This window comes from Leptopilina heterotoma, unplaced genomic scaffold (genome assembly GCF_015476425.1).
Source record: "Leptopilina heterotoma isolate Lh14 unplaced genomic scaffold, ASM1547642v1 Lhet_209, whole genome shotgun sequence".
Classification (NCBI taxonomy): domain Eukaryota; kingdom Metazoa; phylum Arthropoda; class Insecta; order Hymenoptera; family Figitidae; genus Leptopilina; species Leptopilina heterotoma.
Genome location: NW_025110924.1, coordinates 1,003,587 through 1,017,252, shown reverse-complemented (window position 1 = coordinate 1,017,252; position 13,666 = coordinate 1,003,587). Strand labels below are relative to the sequence as shown.

The following is a 13,666-nucleotide window of genomic DNA, read 5'->3' as shown; positions in this document are numbered from 1 at the left end:
TTAAAATAGATATTAAAAATATAATTTAAATGAGCAAAAATTTTTGAAAATAATTGAAATTTTGCCAAGAAGAATTTTATTAAATTTTTTTTGAAAATAATTAAATTTCGGAGAAGAATTTTTTTCGGAGAATTGAAATTTTGACGAGAGTTTTTGTAAATTTTTTAAACATAATTGAATTTCTGCGAAGAATTTTATTAAAATTATTTTGAAAAAAATTGAATTGTTACACAAAGAATTTCACTAAAATTTTTTAGAAAATAATTGAAATTTTGTCAAGAATTTTATTAAATTTTTTGAAAATAATTAAATTTATTATTTATAAAGATAATTGAAATTTTGACAGGAATTTAAAAAAAAAATTTTTAACATAATTGAATTTATGCGAAAAAGAATCAGTTTTGTTCTTAAAATTTCAAATTGAAACCTTTTGAAGTTCATCAATTTATGAAAATTGTAAATTGCAACTCTTTTGAAATCTAATTAATTTTGAAATTTTTAAGTAGAATTATTCATTAAATAATTTATAAATGATAATTTTATGATAGTTCTTCAAGAATATTTAATATTTAATTAAGTTATTTAAAAAGAAATTATTTTTCTTGAAATAGGAAAAATTGAAGGTTTTGTATTATAATTCTTGGCAATTTCATAGTTTATGAGGAAAACAAAAAAGACTACAAAATTCAGAATTTTCTTATAATTTATAAAAATTAAATTTTTTCCAGTACTTTTAATAAAAATCCCTGACTTTTCCCTGACTTTTTCCTCAATTCCCTGACCTGTGGTAACTCTGAATTAATTCTTACTATTAACATTTAAGTAATATTCAACTTTAATATTCAATTACTATTTAATGTTAATATTCAAATGATATTTAATATTAATAATTAATTAATTTTTTATTAATATTTAGTTAATATTCAATATTGATATTTAGTCAATATTTAATATTCATGTCTAGTGAATATTTAATATTGATATTTACTTGATATTTAATACTAATATTTAGATAATATATAATATCAATATTTAGTTAATATTTAACATTTATCTTAATATTTACACTGAAAAAAAAATTTATTTGATTCAAATAACCGATTAATTGTCTATTAGCAATTAAATATTTACTTGAATCAAATAATATTTATTGGAGTCAATTAAATGGTTCAATTCATATTTGAACCAATAATTTCAGTATTTGAAGCAAATATGAATTGAACCATTTAATTGACTCCAATAAATATTAATTGACTCAATTAAATATTTAATTGATAATAGTCAATTAATCGGTTATTTGAATCAAATTAATTTTTTTTCAGTGTATTCAATATTTGATATTAATATTTATTTAATATTTGATATTAACACTTACTTAATATTTGAAATTAATATTTACTCACAATAAATAATAATTACCAATTAATTTAGTTTGAGTAAAAAATATAATTATTCAAAAGAAAAATTTTTTTTTCAAGAAGCAATTGCAAATTTACTCCTAAAATAAGCGCCAAGCGAAATAATATTGAAACTAAGAATAAAAATCACAGTTTATATTTAAAAGAAAAAGTCAATCGTGACCCTGCACACTTTTCTACAAGGTATATAAGAAAAGCCTTCATCGACGTCATATGACAAAGCAAACGACGTACATATTTTTTTGTAGCGTCATCGACAAAAGAAAATACATCTAAAAAGCACATATATGACAAAGAATATTATATATATCTAACTCTATACATATATATATTTAATATAGCGTGAGGAAGACTCACTTGGGGCAAGAGGCGTCGGGTAGGTCGCGTGGTAGACGACACGCTGGGGATTCGCGTGATTGTAGCCCGCCATCCTTTTCACTTCACAAATTACCCCCCGAAAAAAAACAAGAAAAAAAAATTCTTCCGAATAATTATCAACAAATAGCAAATTTATCTTTTTCTTCGTATTTCTTCCCCCAAATAATCTGGACAATTGTTCTCGAAAATATTATTCAAACTCTATTATATTTATTTTATTATTTAAAAATTCTAAAAAGCGATGATTCATTATCTCCTTTTCTCTCTCTCTTTTTCTCTGGCACTAAAATTCGCACTTATACTTATACCCTAATACACGAGATCCATGTTTTTTTTTTGTTTGGTTTAACGAGGCACAAAATTACATCTTAATTAATAATTTCTTTTTTTTCAAAAGTGTTCTCGCGAGTGAAATTCGTATTTTAAAAGTCTCTTTCCCCGGCACGTGCGCGACAAGAAAAGCAACAATTTTTTTTTTTTGAGCGAAATTTGAAATTCTTCTCTCTCTCTTTTTTTCTCTTTCTTTAGAGGATCGAAATCCTTTTTTATTTATCTGTCAGGAGAACGTATCATAGGCGTTCAACTTGGTCGGATTCGTTGTTTGCAGTGTATTTAGGAAATTCTGCAAAACGGCAGGACATCCCCAGGACAATGTTGCACAGCCTTTTTTTGTTAAATTATTCCTTCTTCTTATTTCTTCCATTTATCCAAGAAAAATTAATGTTTGCTGTTTTTTTTTATTCCTCTCACTATTTTTTTTATGCTTTCTTTCTTAAATGTTGTATTATCTTATAATCTAAGTTACAACACTGAACCCGTCCCACGCGGAGGACAAAATAATGTAAGGGTCACACGTTTACAAATAGTGATTATAACAGCATTGATGGAGAGAAAAAAAAATTGAAAAATCTTCGTCTCCTCGACGAAAGTATTTTTTTTTTTTTTTTGAGAAAAATAGATGACTTTTTTCTTTTTGTTTTGGAGTTTTTTATTTTGTTTTAAATGGAGAAGTGAAAGTAGAAGTGTTTTTTTTTGTTGAAAGAGAGTGTAGTTTTTTTTTGTTGGTTTTTTGAGGTGATATTTACAAATGTTTATATTCTTATATTAAAATAGTTCGAATTAGAGTTATTTTGGCCCCGCGTGTGTGCTCCCGAGCGGCGGGAGCCGCAGAGTGAGCCAACCCGCGAGTTCGAACCCCCATTTGCCCTCCTGCTTTCGACCAAGTGCCCCCTTTTGCCCCTCGCCCCACCCTGGATGCCCCACTGGCAACCCCCAGCGCCAACCAATCCTGCTACAGCCACAGCCCAACTCTCTCTTCTTCTCTTTCTCTCTCTCATTTTCCTTCTCTCTCTCTTTCTCCCTTTTCTTCACTCTCTCTCTCTCCCTTTTCCCCTCTCTCTTTCTCTCTCCTTCTTTTTCTCTCTTTCTAACGAAGAGCGTCTTCTCTCTCTACAAAAGAGAGAGAAAAAGCCTTCTCTCGCTTTACAGAAGAGAGAGAAGGAAAAAGAAAGAGAGAAAGATCAGTCTCTCTCTACAGGAGAAAGAGAGAGAGAGTAAAACAGAAAGAGAGAGAGAGAAAGAGAGCGAGTAAAACAGAAAGAGAGAGAGAAAGAAAGAGAGGAAAACAGAAAGAGAGAGAGAGAGAGAGAGAGAGAGAGAGAAGGAAACAGAGAAAGAAGAAGAAGAGAGAGAGAGAGAGAGAAGGAGAGGACAAATCCCCCTCCTCTCTCTCCTCAGCAGAACGTTTGTGTTCCGGTTTCCGTCTCCTCGACTCACTTCCTCGAAAATTTCTGTCTCTGTCTGTCAAGGATTTTCGTGTAGTGACAGTGAATTTCTCTCTGTCTGTGTTTGGCCTCTGGCATAGAGAAGAGCGTGGAGCAGCAATATAAGCCTCTCAACCATCCAACCGCCTCGAACTTGCCGAACCATATTCCACTTGCAGCCTATAGACATCATCCCCTCCCCCCCTCTCTCTCTCTCTCTCCTTTACCCATACGCTCTTCGCACCTGAACCACCACCACCCCCCTCCCCTCGTTCAAAGAGACTGTCTGCACATGCACACACGAGTATTTCATCTTTCTCTCTCTCTCTCTCTCTGTCTCTCCTTCTTCTTCTTCTTACTTGTGAGATGGGGAGAGTGAGGGGGGATATACTACCTACCCTCTACCATTCAACTTCCTTATACAGAAACACGTGATCTAGGTCCTTTTTTTTTTTTTGAAAGACGAAAAGATTAACGGATGGATAAGTCAATTTATTACAATTTGAAAAGAGAAAAAAAAATTGACTTTTCGACACTTTTGTGAATATTTATTAAGGAGAAAGAGAAATATGAAGAGGGGGGAGAAAGAGGAAAATTTTACTGCGTGTTTTTAAAAATTAGAATTGACATATAGGGGGGGGGGGGGATTTTTGTAAACTTTAAGAATTTACGAGGTGGAATTAAAATTTTTTTTTTTAATATCACAGCTTTTTTAAGAATATCAAAATGAGACAAAGAATGTCGAAAAAAATATATATTCTTAGAAAAACTGTAATGTCAATTAATTTCAGGTTTTCCACGCAACCTGGAATTCTGAACCTGAATTCTTTTAAAAGAGACTTGGGTTTACAATTTTCAGAAGTAGATGAACTTCTAATAATTTTGATTTTAAATTTTGGGAAATTTCACTTTTACCCTCTAAATATGAATTAAGTTAAAAATAACGAATTTAGAAGCAAAAAGTCAAACACTAATTCAAATAGTAATATTTCTACTGACAAATAGATAAAAATAACTGATTGTCAGTTAAAAATAACTAATGTTTCAGGAAATTTTTTTTAACGATTCAATTAGTCAAGTTTAACTAATTTTTCAGTTATTTTTTACTGAAAATCACTAATTTTGATTGGTGATACTTTTAACTGACTCAGAAGCAAAAAGTTAGTCACTGATTGTCAGTTAGAACCATGATTTTTAACTGATTCAAATTAAGACAGTAAATGAATTTAATTAGAAATTAAAAAAAAAACTTATGTTGATTTAAAAAAAATATTAAAAACTAAAATTAAACTGTAAACAAAAGAATTTGAAAATTTACAAAGAATTTTTAAAAAAATTAAAGATTTTTAGTTGAAAATTCTAGAAATGAATAATCGTAATGATGAAAATAATTTTTGATGAAGTTACAGTAACAAAGCAGCAAGTTTTAATTATAAAACATGAAGAAAGCGATAACTCCGAGTCGAAGACTCGGAGTGATCGATATCTTCATGTTTTATAATAATATTCTTGTTATTGAATTTCAAATTTTTGAATATATTAATTTGTGTAAAAAAAATAATGATTATTTATTTATAAAAATGTATCAAATTAATACTAAAGTGATGAGAAAAAATATAAACTGATGAGAAAAAATTTGGATCAATTTTTTATTTGAACAAAATTTTTGATAACAGTTAGTTGCAATTTGATACTTATTTAAATTAACAGTGACATGGATTATAATTTAATTTATACTCTCTAAATTTAAATTTACCAGAATATATAAATTAATAGTAGAAAGTCAATTATTGATTTAAATATTACTTCAAATTTAGCAGTATGCAAAATTATAGTCAGACTTTAGTGAAACGTCTGCATTTATATTTTCAGTAGTACAATTGAGCTTTAGTCAGACAATGATAATTTTTGCCAATTACATCAGTTTTAAGTTTTTACATTTTATTTCAGTAGTATAGTTGAGTTTTAGACAGACATTTCATCAAGCTTTTACTAATTATATCAATTTTGAGCAACTACATTTATTTTGAGTAGTATATTTGAGTTTTAGTCAGACAATCGAAATTTCTGCTTATTACAGCAGTTTTAAGTTTCTACATAATATTTCAGTAGTATAATTGGGTATTAATCAGACATTTTATTAAGTTTCTAATAGTTATATCAATTTTGAGCAACCACATTTATTTTCAGTAGTGAATTTGAGTTTTAGTCAGACAATTATTTCAATTTGTACTATAATTATATTAGTTTTATTTTTCTGCATTTCTTTTCAGTAGTGCAGTTAAGTTTTAGTAGGACGATAATTTAAATAATTTGAAGCAACTTTGTCAGTTCTATTCGTCTAGATACTTATTTTCAGTTAAATTTAGTAGTATAAAAAATTATAGTCAGACATTAGTAAAACAACCGGAATTATGTATATTTACAATAATTATTGGTATTATAGTATTGATTATAATTATATTATCCCCTAAAAATTTTAATTGATTTAAAATAACTAATTTAATAGTAAAAATTATTGTTTTAATTATTATTCTAAATTCAGTAGTATGAAAAATTATAGTCAGACTTTTTATAGTTAGACAACTAAAGCTCAATTCATACCACTGATAAAAGAAGTATATTTTCAGTGGTAAAATTGAGCTTTAGTCAGACATTTACAATTTCTCCTTAATTAGATTAGTTTTCAGATTCTAGATTTCTTTTCAGTAGTATAATTGAGTATTAGTCAGACATTTTTAATAACTGATATAACAAAAAAGTCAGTCAAGATTTAACTAAAAATTTGTTCTTTTTAACTAATTTATATTAAAGTAATTGCCTGACTAAAATTAAATTGAACTACTAAAAATTTTAGAACAATTTTTTTAAACAAAAAAAAATGAGTAGAATTTAAAAAATTGTCCGACTAACACAAACTTCTACTATTGAAAATAAAACTAGTCCAATAAACTGAATAAATAAAAATAGATAGAAACAAAATTGACAATATTTTGTATAATTTTCCGACTAATCCTGCCACTTACAACTAAAAAACAATATTGAAAAGTTTTTGCTAGACGAAAATAAATTACGAAAACATTTGTCTGACTATATAACTTTTCATACTACTGAATTAAGAAAAATAAGAGAATAATTTAACGATGTATTTAAAACCATTAACTTTTCATACTACTGAATTAAGAGAAATAAAAGAATTTAACGAAATATTTAAAAGTGAATTGTCAATATTTGATAAAAATGAAAAATAAATCATTTTCATCAACTATTATTAATTTTTTTAATTTTCTTGTACTACTTTTTTCAAAACAAAAATCAAAGCTTATAAAAACTTATAAAAACTTATAAAAACAAACAAAAAATTGGAAAAAAATTCCAAATTGAAACAAGAGATTAATTTATCTTTTCTATACTTTTTTTTTGATAAAATACCTTATATTGATTACAAGTGCGCGCGAGTATAATTTAATTTACTATATACTATATATAAGAACTTTTTTTTCAACTTTCAGCAATAAATCTTTCTTTCCTTTTCTCTTCTCTTCTCCCCACCTCTTTTTTTCTAAATCAATTTTAAAAAATAGAACATTCAGCCAATAGTGAAACAATTTTACTGGGTTAGTAATACAAATATGACTGATTCTTGAAATTTTTTTTCATATCGAATCACAAGGCCATCAGTTGCATCGTTGCCAATTTCTGAATAGGATTGTAATTTCATATTTTTTAACCAATAGAAATAAAAATGAGATATCCCTCAATTCAACGTAGATATACACACGTGAATTTCAACAATTCTACATAGTATATAAGAAATCAATTTCGTTTGTTCGTCTCCTCATCCGAATTTTTCTATATTCTGTATTATAATAAATTTTATTATTGTATAAATATTATAATTTTTTATATTTTTGTATTATTATTATTATTTTTATTATTTTATTAACATTGCTATTCTTTATTTATTTATGTTCTATATAACATAAAATATTATATCATGTTCTTATTATTTTAGTTTTTCTAAGGATATCAAATTGAGACAAAAAACGTATCAAAACGTTGCTTCGCAACTATTTTGATACATTTTTTCTCTCAATTCGATATCCTTAGAAAAACTGTGATGATATTACAGTAATGTCTGACTAAAAATTGCTTTCACTACTGATGCCATAAGAAAATATTAATTTTAAAAATCTTGTCTGATTTAAAATTTATCTTTACTACTAATTTTTAAATTGAGGGGAAAATAAATATTTCCGTCTGACCATATATTATTTTTACTAGTTACTAGTTAGAATTAGGGAAATTATATTCACCAATGTTTGACTTCAAATTTACTTTTACTACTAATTTTGAAAACGATGCGAAAATAAATAAAACCGTTCGACTATAAATTGTTTATACTACTTAAATTATGATTCAGAATTTTAGAAATTTCTAACTGAATGACATTTAAAAAGCACCAATATTTTATTACGCTACGTCTGACTATAAATTGAGTTTACCACTGATGTGAGAAATAGAAACAATTTTTTAGTCTTGTCTGACTTAAAACTATAACTACTACTTAAAATTGAAATTAGAAAAATTGTTGTCAGCCTTGTCGGACTGAATACTGACTTTTACTACTCATGTTGAAATTGGGATGAAAATAAATAATTTCGTTTGACTATAAATCGTTTATACTATACTTAAATTATGATTCATTAAAAATTTCTAGTTGACTAATATTTATAAAACAAAATTTCTTGTCTGACTAAACATTGAGTTTACTAGTAATATTTGATTAAGGAAAATTTTCATAATCTTGTCTGACTTAAAATTTCGTTATACTACTGAATTCGAAAAATTTTTGCTATCTCTCTGTCAGACTGAAAATAGAATTTTTCTAACGATATTGAAATTAAGGGAAAGTTATTAATAATTCCGTTAGAATGTAAATTGTTTATACTACTTAAATTAGGAATAAAAATAACTAATTGACTAATATTTATAAAACAACAAAATTTCTTGTCTGACTAAAAATTGAGTTTACTACTGATCTTAGAATTAAAGTAATTTCATCAGATCCGTCTGACCTAAAATTTACGTTTACTACTAATTTTGTTATAAAAGAAAAGATCAATAAATATTTATTTATTTATTTTATTTATAAGAAATGTTTAAATTTTAAAAATTTTTCTCTAATTTCATTTTCTTGTTATAAATTTCAAATGAACTTTTCTCCTATTAATTTTAAAAAATAAATATAAAATTAAAAAAAATAGATAAAAATCAGGTTATAAAATAAATAAAAAAAAGAGAAATGTACGAGTTTCCGATTATAATAAAAATGTAGATAAGAAAATTATATTTCCCTCAAAAGCTGGATTGATTCTGTCAGAAATTTTAGTGGTGCTGCCACCTTGCATTGACCCTTTGAAACCTACTTGGTCACCCTCACTCGCCTGGGTAGCAAAAACCACTTGGTAAAAATCACTCTGGCGCCCAGCTTTATCCCTATCGAGAATCTGATTAATAGCTGGATCCACGAGCATATAGGTGGATTTAAAGATTATATGGTACACTACCCAGAACGATATATCTATATGTCCGTTGGCGTGAAATCCATACAAACTCTATATAATACATCCATCTACATATATATAGTGTCGATTTTTTTTTTCTCTCTCTCTCTCTCTCTTTTTTTAAATATTAAAAAGGTTGATTAAACTCGAAATTTAATCAAAGAGTTTGACGAATCAAATCCAGATTCTAAAACTGTCTACTCTCAAATCAAAAACCATCCAATCCATTTTTACATTTTATTTTTTTTTTTCTCTTTGAGGACCTTACTGAAATTTCGATTTATTGTTTTTTAGAGAGTTTTTATTATTATTTTTTCTCTCTCACTTTGATTACAGTCGAAAAGTGTTCGAGCGAAGAAGACAAATTTAAAACGTAAATATTAAAATTAAATTAAACTAATAAATTAATAGTAAAATTTAAAACCTAAAAAAATTTAAATTCTTACTTTCTTTAAAAAAAAAGAAAATAAAGAAAGAAACAAATTCAAAGAGGGAAAAATTTCCTTTTATAAAATACGTTAAATCTGAAAAGTAAGCAACAAAAAAATTATCTACCCAAATGAAAGAAAGTCATATTCCTTTGATTAACTTTTAAGATGGTATTTTAACGCAAAAAATATTAAAATTCAATTACGAGACTTTAATTAAAGTTCGTTCTCTAATTATCTAATTTCTTTTCCCTCTCAAACTACTTTTTTCTTTATTTTTATCTCGATTCACTCAACTTAACCAAAATCCTTTGAAACTTATTTTTTAATATTTTTATAATAAAATTCCTAACTTTTATAAAAATTCATATTTAATAACTCAAATATTAATTATTTATTTATTTTTACTTTTTATTTTGATTTTATTTATTTTTTTTTTTCATTTTATTTTTATTTCTTTTCAACTTAAATATTTATTTACAATGAAAATTTTAAAAAAATGCAAAAAAGAGAAAATGCAAATGCTTAAAATAATTCCTTATCAAAAAAAAATAATAAAAATGAAAAAATAAGCTGATAATGAAACGGAAAATAAAAAAAAGATTATTACCCAAGGGATGAAACGTCTATTTAGTATTTATTTATCAGGCTTATTCGAAAAATCGATTTTGGCTTCAATTTCCCTCTCTGCGAATGTTTATGTTATGATAATACATTAACGAAGAGGGATAGGGGCGAAAAAATATAAATATTGAAAAGTTGTTTTTTTCTAAAATTTGAAAAAATAATAATGAGAAATAAATAAATAAACGAAAAAACTGGAAAAATAAATATGGTAAGTAAATAAAAAAGAGGAATAGAAAAATAAATAAATAATGAACAGGAAGTGAAAAATAAATTAGGAGACAAACAAAAGAATAAATGAAAATAAAAAATAATTGTAATAATAACCAAAAAGTAATGAAACGAACACAAAAATTAACAAGAACAATAAAAATTAGAAGAATTAAAAATTAGAAGAAATAAAATAATAAATGGACAAAACGAAACAAATATAAAAGGTAAATAAGGGGAGAAATAAAAATTAATAAATAATTTGTTCAAGTCAATAATAAAATTATTCCACTAATTATGAGGTTCCAATGAATACTGCAAATAAATATTTAGTTTGATTAAATATTTCGTTCAAATATTTATATTTCGTTTTAATAAATTTTTAGTTCAACTTTTCTATTTATTTAGTTACAATAAATATTTCGTTCCAATAAACATTTTGTTTAAATAAATAAATTCTTGATTTCAATAAATGTTTCGTTCAAATAAATATTTTTAGTTAAAAAAAAAAATAGTAGGTATCAATTAAATATTTTGCTTAAATTAACATTTATTCGTTTTAAATAATTTAAATAATAATTTCTTCCAAATATTTCTTGCGTTTTAATAAATATTTCCCTGAAATTAATATTTATTTGGTTTCAATTAATGTTTCGTTCAAATAAATATTTTTGATTAAAAAAATATAAATATTTGGTATAAATAAATATTTTGCTTAAATAAAAAAATGCTTGATTTCAATAAATATGTTTCTCAAATTAACATTTATTCCGTTTCTAATAATATTTCGTTTAAATAAATAGTTGGTTCTAATAGTCAATTAGTTTGAATAAAATTTAAACATAAATATAAAGAAAGCAAAAAGAAGTTGCAAATACAAAATCTAGCTGAATAAAACCAACAAAAATTTAGAATTAAAAATAAATAAATAAACAAATAAAAACTTACAAATTGAAATAAATAAACAAGAAAGAAATCGAAAATATAAAATACACAAACAATAAAATGCAAATAAAAAAAAAATCACAAATAGAAAAAACCAAAAATAAATTGTAAATAAAAAATAAAGAAGTAAAATAAATAAATAATAGAAAAACAAAACAAAGAAATAATAGACAAATGAAGCAAATAAATAATAGAGAAACAAAACAAATAGAAAATAGAGAAACAAAACAACGAAATAGAGAAATAGAAACAAAACAAAGAATAATAAAACGAAAAAAAAATCAAGTTAAAAAATAAATCTATAAAAAAAATTGAAAATAAAAGATAAAAAAAAAAATGTTTTTTGGCTATTAATTTAACAAAATTTGATAAAACTGGGCCACGTGTCAAAGTGCGAAGGTGTCCAACTTTTTTTCGGATACAAACTCGTAAATTACAGACAACCAACTATACAATCTCCCTTTTTGACCCCTTTTTTTGGAGATGAGTGAAGAGGAGAGAGGAGGGAAGGGGAGGGGGCTTTAAATAGAACCTTGGCAAACGTCTCCTATCTAACTAGTCTTTCCCTTTCTTCTACTTTTTCAAATTCCTTCTCCTTTTACACTCGCCTTTCTCTTACATACACCCTTCTCTCCTTTTTTATTCCCTCAATCCCCACTCTTCTTCTTTTCATTCTTTCCCATCATTTCTCCCCTTGACAGTATCTTTAAATCGCCTCTTTGGCGAGTGCCAAAAAATTTTTCCAAATTCCTTAGAAAAGTTTTTCTTTAAAAAAAAAAAAAGAAACAAACAAAAATTGCTGTCTTTCATATTTTAAATGGACCTCACTGATAATAAAAGTTGGTTTACCTTTTAAGTTTTATGTCATCAGAAATAAGAGAAAACAAAATGAAACAATTTTCATAAATTTGAATCTTTTTTAATATAAGTGTTCAATTTTCGTAATTCAATTTTTTATCTTTTTTAAAAATTTATTTTTTGGTTTAAATAAAAAAAAACTCATTTCGTAAATTGGGAAAGTTAAATATTTAAATTGTGTTATCTATTGAAATTATTAATTTTATTACAAACGTTTTATAAATCGAAAAAATTGTTCTTTTTCGATTCTAGTGAACGAAATATTTTTTCGATAGAGAATTGAATTTTAATTTGGAAAATAAAATAAATTTTGTTCATTTAAACTTAGAAAATTTGGGGAAAAATTGATTTATTCAAGTTCCTTTGGATTCAGTAAATAATTTTTTTTATATCATAAGTAAAGGAAATTATATCTAATTAATTTAATTCGAAAAATAAAACAAAATTATAATTCAACATTTTATGAAAATTTTCAAAGAATTTTTTTTTTAACATTTTTTTGGAAAATAATTTATTAAATGTTGCGAAGTCTTTTTATTTTATTAAAGTCAATTTTTGTTTAGTTGTTAAATACCTACAAAATATTTAAAAAAAAAAAAAATTTTTACGTTTTTTAAAAGTATTTTTAAAAATACCAACAGATTGCAAATTATAAAAAATAACAATAATTAATTTAATTAAAAACATTTTTTTTAATTTTATAAATCACCGTTTTTGCAAAGACAAAGGATTTTTTTTAATGTAATTTTTTTCCGTATATTATTTATTAAATGTTGAGAAATTTTTTTGTTCTATTAAAGTCTTTTTTCGTTTAGTTTCTAATTACAAAATATTTGAAAAACATTTTAAAAATTTTTTTAAAAAAATAGCAACAGAATAAAATTTCATATGATTAGGTAATTTAATTAAAAAAATTTTTTTTAATTTTATCAATCACAATTTTGGTAAATTTTTCAAAGAATTTATTTTAATTGTACTTTTTTTCAGAAATAATTTATAAAACGTTTCGAAACTTTTATATTTTATTGTAGTTGTTCTTTGGTTTAGTTTTTAAATATAAATAATTTCATCAAAAAGTTATACCTAAGAGAATAAAATTACATCTGATTAATTTAATTCAATGAATCAAAAATCTTTTATAAATCACCATTTTGACAACCTTTTCAAAGAATAATTTTTTATATACAATTTTTTTGGGAAATAATTTATTAAAATTTGCAATATTTTATATATTTCATATTTTATTTCAAAAAGGAAAATTTCTAACAGATTAAAATGATATCTAATTTTATAATTCGACATTTTTACAAAATTGTCAAAAAATAATTTTTTTTCCTGAAATAGTTTATTAGGAAATGCTACGAAATTTATTTATTTTTTTGGAATAACTTTTGGTGTAGGTAGTTTCTAATTAAAAATCATTTAATAAAAAATTTGCAAAATTTTGCAAAATGGCACCTGATTAATAAAACTCG

General features: G+C 24.7%; 1 protein-coding gene across 9 annotated transcripts in view; it reads right to left on the bottom strand.

Moving 5' to 3' along the window:
• LOC122501311 (calmodulin-binding transcription activator 2) overlaps positions 1-13,666 on the bottom strand; it is a 156,902-nt gene that overhangs the window by 90,492 nt on the left and 52,744 nt on the right. For 3 of the 9 annotated variants that reach the window (XM_043610664.1, XM_043610666.1, XM_043610665.1), the window contains exon 1: positions 1,776-2,986. The exons of the other annotated variants lie outside the window; for them this stretch is intronic. In XM_043610664.1, the coding sequence (XP_043466599.1) occupies positions 1,776-1,848 (73 nt within the window). In that variant the 5' untranslated portion in view covers positions 1,849-2,986. Of the gene's footprint in view, positions 1-1,775; positions 2,987-13,666 lie in introns of those variants that run through there. 9 annotated transcript variants of the gene reach the window in all.